This window comes from Dipodomys merriami, unplaced genomic scaffold (assembly GCF_024711535.1).
Source record: "Dipodomys merriami isolate MVZ:Mamm:240054 unplaced genomic scaffold, mDipMer1.0.p SCAF_19, whole genome shotgun sequence".
NCBI classification, from domain to species: Eukaryota; Metazoa; Chordata; class Mammalia; order Rodentia; family Heteromyidae; genus Dipodomys; species Dipodomys merriami.
This window is the reverse complement of record NW_027203270.1, coordinates 8,603,243-8,615,279: the sequence shown is the minus strand read 5'-3', so window position 1 is coordinate 8,615,279 and position 12,037 is coordinate 8,603,243. Positions and strand designations below refer to the sequence as shown.

Below are 12,037 nucleotides of genomic sequence, written 5' to 3'. Positions count from 1 at the left end.
CCAATCGGCGTCCTGCCGGAAGTGACGCCATCGAACCTCGCCGGAACGGAAGCCAGAGACGTCTAGGGGTCTTGGTCGCGAAGATGGCGTCCTCCGCCTCCTCCCGGGCTCCGGCCGGGAAGCGGGTGGTGAATCAGGAAGAATTGAGGCGGTTGATGAAAGAGAAGCAGCGTCAGAGCACCAACCGGAAGAAGATAGACTCTCCCTTCGCCAAGTACAACCGTTTGGGGCAGCTGAGTTGTGCCCTTTGTAACACTCCGGTCAAGAGCGAGCTGCTGTGGCAGACCCACGTCCTGGGAAAGCAGCACCGGGAGAGAGTAGCCGAGCTGAAAGGCGCCAAGGGGGCCGTCCAGGCGCCGTCCGAAAGCACAGCGCCTCCGTGCGTCTCTAAGAGGAAGGCGCCCGAAGCTGAGAGTCAAGCCAAGAGGGTGAAGGCCGCGGCCCCGGCGACCCAGGTACTGCCCTCTGCGTCCGCTCTGCCCCCGGGAAAGGAGTCCCCCAGAGCCGCCACCTCCTCTAAACCTTCGGGACTCGGCTTACTCCCCGCTTATGAAGATGAGGAGGACGACGATGACGAGGAGTGTGAAGGAGAAGGGAGAGAGGAGGACGGCAGCAAACAGGCCTCCGACACACAGGGCAAAGAACCCTCACTTTCCTCGTCGCGGGAGGCGTCAAGTGTGCTGCCATCCGGTTCTTTTAATACAAATCTTCCCACGGCCCCCCTGATTCCTCATTCGGGGTCAATTGAGAAAGCAGAAATCCACGAGAAAGTGGTGGAAAGGAGAGAGAACACCGCAGAAGCGTTACCCGAAGGGTTTTTTGATGACCCTGAGGTAGATGCCAAAGTACGAAAGGTTGATGCTCCAAAAGATCAGATGGACAAAGAGTGGGACGAATTTCAAAAAGCCATGAGACAGGTCAACACCATTTCCGAAGCGATCGTTGCCGAAGAGGATGAGGAGGGACGGCTGGATCGGCAGATTGGGGAGATTGACGAACAGATTGAATGTTACCGTCGGGTGGAGAATCTGCGGAATCGCCAGGATGAGATAAAGAACAAACTTAAAGAGGTTCTGACCATAAAAGAACTGCAGAAAAAGGAAGAGGAGAATACAGACAGCGATGATGAGGGAGAACTGCAGGACCTACTGTCCCAGGATTGGAGGGTAAAAGGGGCTTTGCTGTAAGGTTTTAAAGATTCAGGCTTTCTACCTGCCTCCACTGTTTTATAAACAACTGTCTCTACCTCATTTCTAGCGATTTTGGTACGTTTGTTGTTGAGAGAAAATGAGAAAGTGAGCATTCGCATTTTGGGGTGCTATTTGGTGAAAAATATTTGAGGTAAAAACTGTTCTTACATTTTTTGAAGTGTTACATAACAATGCCAGCTTTTTCACATATTCACAGTCAACTGGTTTTCAGCTGTAAAATCTGTAAATTGTAAAAACTGTACATAGTTAAATATATATTTACTTAAGTAACTTCTGAGATTTAATACAAGTAACTGACAGACAAGTATTTGTATGAACACTGCTGTTTGGGATGTATTTTCTGATGCCTACATCAAATAGATGGCTTTTTTGTTTGCTGCTTTTTTTTTTTAAGGATACTGCTTATAAACACAAGTCATTCTGTTTATCATTTCTTAGTTGAGTATTCTATTTTCAAAAACATGCTTTAGAAGACCCTTGAGAAAATAAGATGCCAAAGAAGTCCAATCTCTGAAACCTGAAATGCTTCCCTACTCACTCCCTTACTAGAAATTGAACCCAGGGCCTCTCTATATGCTATAGAGAGAGATAGAGAAAGAGAGAGAAAGAGAGAGAGAATGTGTGTGTGTGTGTGTGTGTGTGTGTGTGTGTGTGTGTGTGTGTGTGTGTGTGTGTGTGCGTGCGCGCGCCCGTCCCTCCGTCCTTGTGCTTGCATGTGCACGCACTAGTACTGGAGATTCAACTCAGAATCTGAGCATTGTCCCTTACTTTTTCCACTCAGGGCTAGGCACAGTGTACCACTTGAGCCATAGCTCTACTTGCAGCTTTTTGGTGGTTTTGGAGATAAGTGTTTCATGGACTTTCCTGCCCAGGCTGGTAGCTACCTGAGTAAGTAGGATTACAGGCATGACCAATTGGTGCCAACTATGTTGTTTGCTGAATGAAAATATTTCCTTTTATTTTTACCTAACCCAGTGTGAAATTTGGTTTTGAGGTAAATTAGGGTTCATGTTTACAGGTTTGTCAATTACTGAGAAGCTATTAGTTTTTCTAGCAGAAACATAGCTTTGTGTTGATCATTAATAGTTTAAATCAATCTCCCTTGGGAGGTTGAACTATTCAAACTGAACAAGAGAATTAGCAGTATTTTAGATACATGCTTGCAGCTTTCTTCCTATGGGCCAAGCAGGATTCTAGGTACTTTGCATCTATTAACTCAAGTCCAATTTTACTAAAGTTCAGGTTTTACAGAGAAGAATGCCAAGAAACAAGGTTTGAAAAGCCTGACTTCCAAAGAATTTTTTCTGTAGACGGTGTCGAAACAAGTGAGATTTTGTTGTTGTTGTTGGAGGGATCAGAGGAAGGGTTGTTTTAAAGAAAATAATTGCATGTGCAAAAAAATATGTGGTGTTGCCAGGCAGTGGTGGCTCATGCCTATAATCTTAGCTACTGAGGAGGCTAAGATCTGAGGATAACAGATTCAAAGCCAGCACAGGCAGGAAAGTCCTTGAGACACTTTTGTCATTTACCCAACCAAAAAAACAGCTGGAAAAGTAGCTGTAGTAAAGCACTAAACCCTAAGCAAAAAATCTAATGGACAGAGGCCCAAGCCCTGAGTTTAAGCCCCAAGGCCGGCACAAAAATAAATATTAGGTCAGCATATAGAATAGGATGAACATAGGAGAGAAGGAAATAGGCAGTTATTTGAAACTAAATCTTCAAAACTAAGATAAATAGTGGAGGGGTGGCTCAAGCAGTGGAGTCCCAGCCTTGAGCAAAAAAAGCTAAGGGATGGTGCCCAGGCTTTAAGTTCAAGCCTCACTACCAATTCACACACAACACACACAAGAAAAATAAAGTGAGCTAACTAATAATTAGATATGGACTGGGGGAGGAGGGAGGAAGGATTTTCACAGAAAGCACTAACCTTGATTAGAAATAGAAGTATAGGGAAAGTAGGGGTGGGATTCAAGAAATTTTATTTTTGGTGGTTTCCGAGAAGACATTAACACTGAGCAGTGTGCTACAAATTACTAATCATCCTTCTGCCTTTGGTAAAACGTATGCTTTTTGAGCTAAAAGCTGATTAGAAATAATTGCAGTTTGGTGTCACATAGGGCACTCCTGCCTCATGTATGTACCTACAGTGTGATTTTTTTTTTCTTCCCTATACTAGTGCTAGACTACTTCTGAGCCATACCTCCAGCTCTTTTTTTTTTTTTTTTTTTTTTTTTTTTTTTTTTTTTTTACTGGTTTTATTTTTATCAGTACTGGGGTTTGAACTCAGGGCCTAAGGTTATCTGGCTGGCATTCTACCTCTTGAATCATGCCTCCAGCCCAGCTTTTCACTATTGGGAGATGAAAGACTCCCAAATTTTTCTGCCTTTACTGGCTTTGAACTTCAGTCCTCCAGATCTCAGCCTCCTAAATAGCTAGGATTGTGGGTATGAGTCACTAGTGCCAACCTAAGAAGGGTACTTATGTGTATACCCAGGCTGGCCTCAAACCATGACCCTCTTGATTTCAGCTTCTCAAGTATCTTGGATTATTAAACTCGAACCACTGGTGCCTGACCAAACTGAAAATGTTCTCTCATCACTTTATTACTTTACCATGCAAGAAAGTCAAAGATACATTGAATGGTGATCTCAGCTGTACCCTGGTTAATGATCTAGGATAACTGTTTAAAAAAAGGGGGGGGGGAGCTGGGAAGTTGGCTCAGTGGTAGAGCGCTTGCCTTGCATGCCTGAGGCCCTGGGTTCGATTCCTCAGCACCACATAAGCAAAAAGAAAAAAGCCGGAAGTGGCGCTGTGGCTCAAGTGGTAGAGCGCTAGCCTTGAGCTGAAGAGCTGAGGAACAGCACCCAGGCCCAGAGTTCAGGCCCCATGACTGGACCCCCCCCCCAAAAAAAAAATGGCCAGGCATTGTTGGCTCATGCTTATAATCCTAGCTACTCAGGAGGCTAAGATCTGAGGATCGGGGTTTAAAGCCAGCCCAGGTAGGAAAGTCCATGAGACTTATCTCCAATAAACCACCAAAAAACCACAAGTGGCACTGTGGCTCAAGTGGTAGAGTGCTAGACTTGAGCTTAAGAGCTGAGGGACAGCTCCCAAGCCCAGAGTTCAGGCCCCATGACCCACCAAAAAAAAAAAGAAGAAGAAGAAGAAACTGAAACTAGCTAATAGTACCTATTTAATGTAGCCAAAAAACATTCCATCAGGTCATCAATATCAAAAGGTTATTAATGAAATATTTGTGTGCTGTATTTTTGAATGTTCATGTATCTCATGTCACATTTCAGTTTAGACTGACCAAATTTCAAATACCAAGAGTCATGTATGATTAGTGAAAGAGAAAAAGTTACCTAGGTGAGAGACAAAATATGCTCAAGCCACAACTCCTCAAAATCTGGATCCCAGAGCAGAAAGGGTAGAACCTGATCATAATCAATGCTTGGTGAATCCTTGTTTAATTGAAGTCAGTGTAAACAGCTACCAGAGTTAGTTAGTAGCTCCTTACTGATCCTTTACACATTGAAAAGATCTTTATTTCCTCTGAGCTGAATCATAGAGGTTTTGGCATTAGACTGATGCCAAGGATCCCAAGCTGTAAGAATTGGTCCCAAGTATTCCCTCAAGTAACTTCTCTTTAGAGAACTCCTTAATTCAAGCAATATCACAGTATAGAATTACTGTAGATGCTATAAAAGCATCTTTTCACACCTTGCCAGTTTAAAACAGATTCCCCTAACTTGGAAGAAAAAGAATGCTAACCCAGCCAGGTGCTGGTGGTTCATGCCTATAATCCTAGCTACTTCAGGAGGCTGAGATCTAAGGATCACCGTTAAAGCCAGCCTGGGCAGGAAAGTCCGTGAGACTCTTATCTCCAGTTAACCACCAGAAAACCGGAAGTGGCACTGTGGCTCAAGTGGTAGAGCACTAGACTTGAGCTGAAGAGCTGAGGGACAGCTTCCAGGCCCTGAGTTCAAGCCCCATGACCGACCAGAAAAAAAAAATGCTGATCCAACTAGCCTTCAGACATACCATTACCTAGTGCCTTAGGATTTGTGAAATACATGTATTTCACTGAATAAGATAAAAGATTAATGACTACTTTTTGCATATAAGAAAACAAAAGAGATGAATTAAAGGTTTTAGGAAAAAATGTAATTTAGACCTAAAACCTTTAGTAATAGTAAGAATCACTAGATTAGTATAGATAAAATAAGGCAGTTGGCAACAGACGATCTATGAGGTTCCTGCTCCGCCTTGAATGGTTAATGATCTTGGGCAGGTCATATATTTGAACCTCTGTTTGCTGCACTATCAAGGATATGTAGTCCTCATAGGGATGTGGTGATAGTCCAGCAAGATGTGGACTCACCAATGCATTCACAATGCAAAGTCTTAATGAAAAATGATGGGTTTTGTGCACACACTTAGCTATTTGGGACTGAGTGAAAACACTGGTAGAAATACATGCCTAGATAGATAACTCAAACTTTTGGTTTGGTTTGGGTGCCAGTTCTAGGACTTGAACTTAAGAGTTTGGGCACTGCCGGGCGCTGGTGGCTCACGCCTGTAATCCTAGCTACTCAGGAGGCTGAGATCTGAGGATCGCGGTTCAAAGCCAGCCCGGGCAGGAAAGACCGCGAGACTCCTATCTCCAATAAACCACCAGAAAACCGGAAGTGGCGCTGTAGCTCAAGTGGTAGAGCGCTCGCCTTGAGCTGAAGAGCTGAGGGACAGCGCCCAGGCCCAGAGTTCAAGCCCCATGACCGACAAAAAAAAAAAAAAAAAAAAGTTTGGGCACTGTCCCTGATAAATATATATATATTTTTCTCTCTCTCTCTCTAAGTGCTCTACCACTTCAGCTGCAAGTCCACTTCTGGCTTTTTTGGTGCTTAATTGGAGATAAGAAGCTCACAGACTTTCCTGCCCAGGTTGGCTTCAAACAGTGATCCTCAGATTTCAGCCTCCTAAGTAGCTAAGATTACAGTTGTGAGCCACCAGTGCCTGCCTTAGACTGCTTTTTAATACTATATGTCTGTTTACCATAAATTTGGGGTTGGATTTCTTTGCTTTTTTTCCCCCAGCACCAGGGCTTGCTTGCTTGGCTAGCATACAACCATTTGAGTCAAGCCTCCAGCCCTACTTTATTGCTTTTTTTTTTTTTTGTAGATGAAGTCTTGCATTTTTGTACCCAAGCTACCTCCTAATCATGATCCTCTAGATCTCAGCCTCCTGAGTAGGTAAGGTTACAGTTGTGAACCCTAGCACCTGGCTAGAATTTGGAAATTTTTAATGTGAACAGGGAGGAAAACACAAAAAGCAACCAGGACTCACTGAATTGTGTTTTCTAACATTTCTACTCTCAAGAGATTTTTTCCAATCCTTGGGCCTAAATATCACCTAGTTTATACTTTCCTGCTAAGCTACCTATCTAGGTACTTAACTTTCCAATCAGATGTTTAATATGTGTCCTAAATCTAGTAAATTTCAAGTAGCTGTTTTTCTTCCTGGAATCATTCACACTAGTCATCAGTCTTGGCAAATGGTACTAGTGCCCCCCCAAGCAATCAAGGCAGGCCCTGGGAGTGATCTATTGCCATTTCCTTTCTCCCCAAGTATAGGTCCTGCCAGCTCTGTCTCTGAAATATACCCAGAATCTGTCTACTTCATTCTCCACTGTCCTAGTCACCAACATCTCACCTCATTCACTATTGCCTTTCTCCCCACAGTAGCCACAATCTTTCAACAGAATGATAGTTGAATTTCCTGATTAAGTCACTCACTTAAAGCCCTCATTGTTTCCATCATACACACTGAAAGAGGAAAAAAAAAAACATGCCCGTACCAAGCAGTACTTATAAACTGATGACCCAAGCCCCAGTCGGGAAGACAAGTGCATAGGGAAGCATAATTGATCCACATTGAAGCCATTATTCTGAGCCCAGAATAGTGGCCTGCCATGGTGGCATGGCATGTCTTTAATTTGCATGAGAAACTGTAAGTCAGGCCTTTTGTTTTCAATGAAATCCTCAAACATTGTGGGCTGTATTCTGGGACCCTTATTATTTCCTTCCTGATTCCCTGATGATGTGCTTTTCCTTTTTACTGTCCCTGGCTAGCTTTCTAGTCCCACAAGCGCCATTTCAGGGCTTGCTGTCCTTGTCCCATCACATTATTGTATGAATTCATTAATTACTATCTTAAACTGGCTTGTTTATTTGTTAACAAACTAATGTCTCTCTCAGAAGAACATAAATTCCACAAGTGCAGGAGTTTGCCTTAGTTACAACCTAAGATACTGCCTGGAACATAGAAGGTCTCAATAAATGTTGAATGGGTAAAGCTAGAAGTAGGAATTGGAATAGAAGTTAGATATTTGTGAAACTGGAGGAGTAGCTCATGTGGTAAGCATGCTACCTGTGGGTGAAGAGTCCCAGGTTTCAACAAAAGGCCAAGAAACCTTTTCCTGCAATGTCACTCTGGCATATAAAATCTTTACCTATTCTGAGCACACAACAGTGAGGAGGTATATACAACACCCTCTCCAGTAGAATGGACCACCTCCACACTTAGCAGCAAATAGGAATTCCTCATGTCACCAAACAAGCAGGGAGCAATGTCCATATGTCAGTGGGAGCTTGTGGGCAGCCCTGATTGCCTCCATGAGAAACTGGAGGAAGAAAGTGATTCAGTAGCAGAGTAAGATCAAAGAGTCAGCAAGTACACGCCACCTCCCAGCTGCTCTCCGCCCTAACCATTGCACTTGGCTGGCTCCCCCTGTCGCTTGGCAGTCAAAGCCTTTTCAGAGTGAATCTCTGCATTCGGCCTTCACTGAAAGCATTCCCAGACCCTCGGAGGAGGAACTGAGTTCCATCTGGCTGCACCTCCATTTTGCTTATAGCACTTGGCAGGTTTCTACACTGTGGCAAAAGGAAGAACCACACTGGGTAGTCGATGGTGTGTCTGGTTTGTTAAATGTGGTTATATAATGTAATGTCAGTCAAACCAGGAGGTCAGTTATCAACTACCATATCTAATAAGTGTGTGGCACTATGTTAGGGCTTGAGATACACTGTCTCTAACTCTCACAATTCTGTAAAATACCTATTTTACAGATGAGGAAACTGAGCCACAGAAGTGAAATCACAAGGCAAAAAAAAAAACCCACAAAAGATTCCCCCTATCTCCACTATAACCCTGCATCATTATTTAATATTGTGATAGTATTTGTCCACATCAGTTTTCAAGTCTCAGTATGCCCCAGAGAAGTAAAATAACCATTGACATCTGTTTGTATCTAGTGACTTGTCCAAGGTCAATAGCAAGTTAATTGCTGAAGTAAGATTAAATGTAAGTTAATTCCCAGTTACATCTTTGTATATTTAATAATGAAATGTGGAAATGTGAGAGGATCTCCCAAAATGACAGTAACTTTATTTCACCTGTAATAAAGTTTGCCCCATTCATTTTCTCACTCTCATTTGTATACTTGACATTTACCAAGAAGCTACCCTTTGAGAGATCCTGGAGATTTTTGAAAGATTAATAAAATGGATCCTGAGCCAATGGATCTCAGTGTAAGTAAGGGCTTCTCAGCTTCTACTACGCTACTACCAACTGGACTGGGAAACTCTCAGGAACAAAGGTGGGGACTATCCTGCTGTCCATTGTAGGATGTTTAGCAGCATCCCTGGCCTCAACCAACACCCCACTGCTCTACATTGTTATCAACCAAAAATAATTCCAGAAATGCTAAATGTTTCTTGAGGGCAAATTGTGCAAACTACTGATCTAAATGTACACAGTTAACTATAAAATAATGTAATAAAGCTGGGCACTGGTGGCTCATGCCTATCATCCTAGCTACTCAGGAGGCTGAGATCTTAGGATCATGGTTCAAAGCCAGCCTGGGCAGGAAAGTCCATGAGACTCTGATCTCCAATTAGCCACCAGAAAACTGAAAGAGGCACTGTGGCTTAAGTGGTAGAGTTCTTGCCTTGAGCTGAAGAGCTCAGGGACAGCGCCCAGGCCCAGAGTTCAAGCCCCATGACTGACCGAGGTGGGGAGAAAAGATAATGTAATAAAATCGGCATGTATGGGTAACATGTTGGGTTGGGGGTGGGGGCTGGAACAACTTTGTGGAGGAAAGTTGAGATAAAGGACCTAAAATTGTAGTTAAGACTTTTGAGGATGAGGAAAATTTTGCCAAGCACTGGAGGAGAGAAAAATATTGTGGGCTGAAGCAAAGGGTTATGGAAGGAAATAGTGAGAGACAGAACAGAAAGTCTATTGGGGTTGAAATATACAGGATCTAGTTTATAGACCAGTGGAGTATAGACTCCTAGTCAAAAGCATATATGCAAGCCAGGCACCAGTGGCCCATGTCCATAATCCCAGCTAATCAGGAGGCTAAGACCCAGAGGATCATGGTTTGAAGCTAGCTGGGTAGAAAAGTCCTTAAGACACTGTCTCCAAATAAGGAGCAAAAAGCCAGGGCATGGCTCAAGTAGGAGAACACTAGTTAAGTAAGAAAGCCAAGAGAAAGCTTTAGATCTAGAGTTCAACACACATACATAGAATTCCACTATAGGGGGAAAAAAGAAAAGCAGACATTTCTGGACTGAGAAAGTTTTATGTTTCTCAACTGGGTAAAGACAGTTTGATCCTTAGTAACTAGGATTACAGCCCTGAGCCACCAGGGCCTGGAGGAAACAGCACTTCAAATAAGTGCTTCAGGCAGTTTTGCCGTAGCAGAAACCAATGCTTGAAGCAATAAAGAAACTTCAACCTATTTAATCTGCTGAGATGATAATGGAACCTGCTTCTTGGATTTACCATGAAGATTAAACACTCGTGCACAGGTGCTCAACGGTGTTTCACATGTAAGAAGCACACATAGTCTCTTTCACAATAATAAATATTTTCTGAGTCCTTCTTTAGTGTCAGCTACCATGTACTGGTCTGCAAGAAAGAAATGAAAAGCCATGTATCAGGCAGGGCACTAGTGACTCACACCCGTAATTCTTTTTTTGCGTGTGCCTGAACTCTGGGCTTGGGCACTGTCCCTCAGCTCTTCAGCTCAAGGCTAGTGCTCTACCACTTGAGCCATAGTGCTACTTCCAACTTTTTCTGCTTATGTGGTGCTGAGGAACTGAACCCAGGACCTCATGCATGCAAGGCAAGCACTCTACCACTGAGCCACCTTCCCGGACACATACCTGCAATTCTAACTACTCTGGAGTCTGAAATCTGAGGATTGATGTTTAAAACCAGCCCTGACAGAAAAGTCCATGAGATTCTAATCTCCAATTAGCCTCCAAAAAGCAGGGAATGGAACTGTGGCTCAAGTGGTAGAGCACTAGCCTCGAGCAAAAAAGCTAATAGACAGCAGCCAGTCCCTGAGTTCATGCCCCAGAACTGGCACAAACAGAAGAAGCCATGTAAACTGCTGCACAATGGTTGGGTCTATGTTTAGTCTCAATGCCCTAGCATCCAGCCAATGCCCTGCAGAAAATACTGAAATACCTGTTGAATAAATTTGAATTGAATTTTTAAAAAATTTAATATTGAATTTAAAAAAAGTCTTTAACCACAAGAAAACTACAATCTGACTGTATTATAAACAGCTTACAAAACTAGGCATACCAGTACATGCTGTAGGTAGAGAGCTAATCAGCAATTTTTGTGGGGCATGGTGTCACATGCTCCAATAATCCATCACATCATTCAGGAGTATGAGGCAGGATGATAGTATGTTCAAGGCCAGCCTGGGCTACATAGCAAATCCCTGCCTAAAAGAAAAGGTAAAAACAGGGTAAAATAAAGTCTAGGGTCACAGTCCCACCTTTGCCACTCACTGGCTAAGTAACATCTATCTAGACAGTTTATTCTGTGAGTCTCAGAGTATCCTGTCTGAGTACTGCCTAAAGATCCCCCACTTCTGCTTATCACCAAGACCATGTAGGTCAGAGGCCATCAGCTAGGGAGTGTGGATGGCATGACCTAGCAGAAGAGGGAAGGCTCTCCTGGTATAAGGAAACTGGTTCCAGGAACTGAAGTGGTAGGAAGCGTGGTTTTAACCTCTTCCCAGCCCTAAACCAAAGTTCAAACACTAGTCACCAGTGCTACCTATCCACCAGCTCTGTATTTGCTTCCCAAATAAGCTTACCTCTTTGTAAAATAATTTTTTTTTCTTTAAAACTTACTTTCTTCCTAAAACATACCCACCAGAAAACCTAACCCAGGAGCTCAGAGAAGACAACAGCTATTTTGAGTAGCTAACGTAATCTGTGACCCAGCTTTCCTCTTAGCCCACCCCTAGAACCCCTACACCTCTCAGCTACGCATCAGCCACTCCCAAAGCCCTACTCTTCCCACCTCAGTCCTCAACATGGCATCAGCAGGACAAGATGTTCAAAGGAGAGGCCAAGAAACCTGGTTAAGAACCAACCTAAGCAGCCTGGACAGAGAATGGAAAAACCATGGGCTGAGCTGAATTATTGCATCTTCTTATAGCTGCTCCCTTTTAAATATTTATCCTGGCTAACCCCACCACTGTTTTTGTTTTTTTTTTTTTTGCAATTTAGTTTAATTGTGCCACTATTAAGCAGACCAAAGTGGAAAATCAGCTCTCACTGCTGAGATTTATGTGATTCATAGAGTAGAGCCTATTTTAAAAAGTGAATTCACCAAACACAAACCCACTTCCTGAGAAACATGTTTGTCCTTTCTGGAAAGGAGAGTCTTGCTCATGACTTTCCACCTTCTAGTGAACAACACAGACAATAAACACTCTCCATTTCTCTGTGGGTTGC

At 43.2% G+C, this 12,037-nt stretch overlaps 1 protein-coding gene across 1 annotated transcript; it reads left to right on the top strand.

The window, feature by feature from the left end:
- The first annotated feature begins 45 nt into the window (after positions 1 to 45).
- Positions 46 to 1,812, top strand: Znf830 (zinc finger protein 830). The gene has a single exon (XM_070027218.1). The coding sequence runs from the start codon at positions 84 to 86 to the stop codon at positions 1,185 to 1,187; it is 1,104 nt and encodes a 367-aa protein (XP_069883319.1). The 5' UTR covers positions 46 to 83; the 3' UTR covers positions 1,188 to 1,812.
- Positions 1,813 to 12,037: the final 10,225 nt, after the last annotated feature.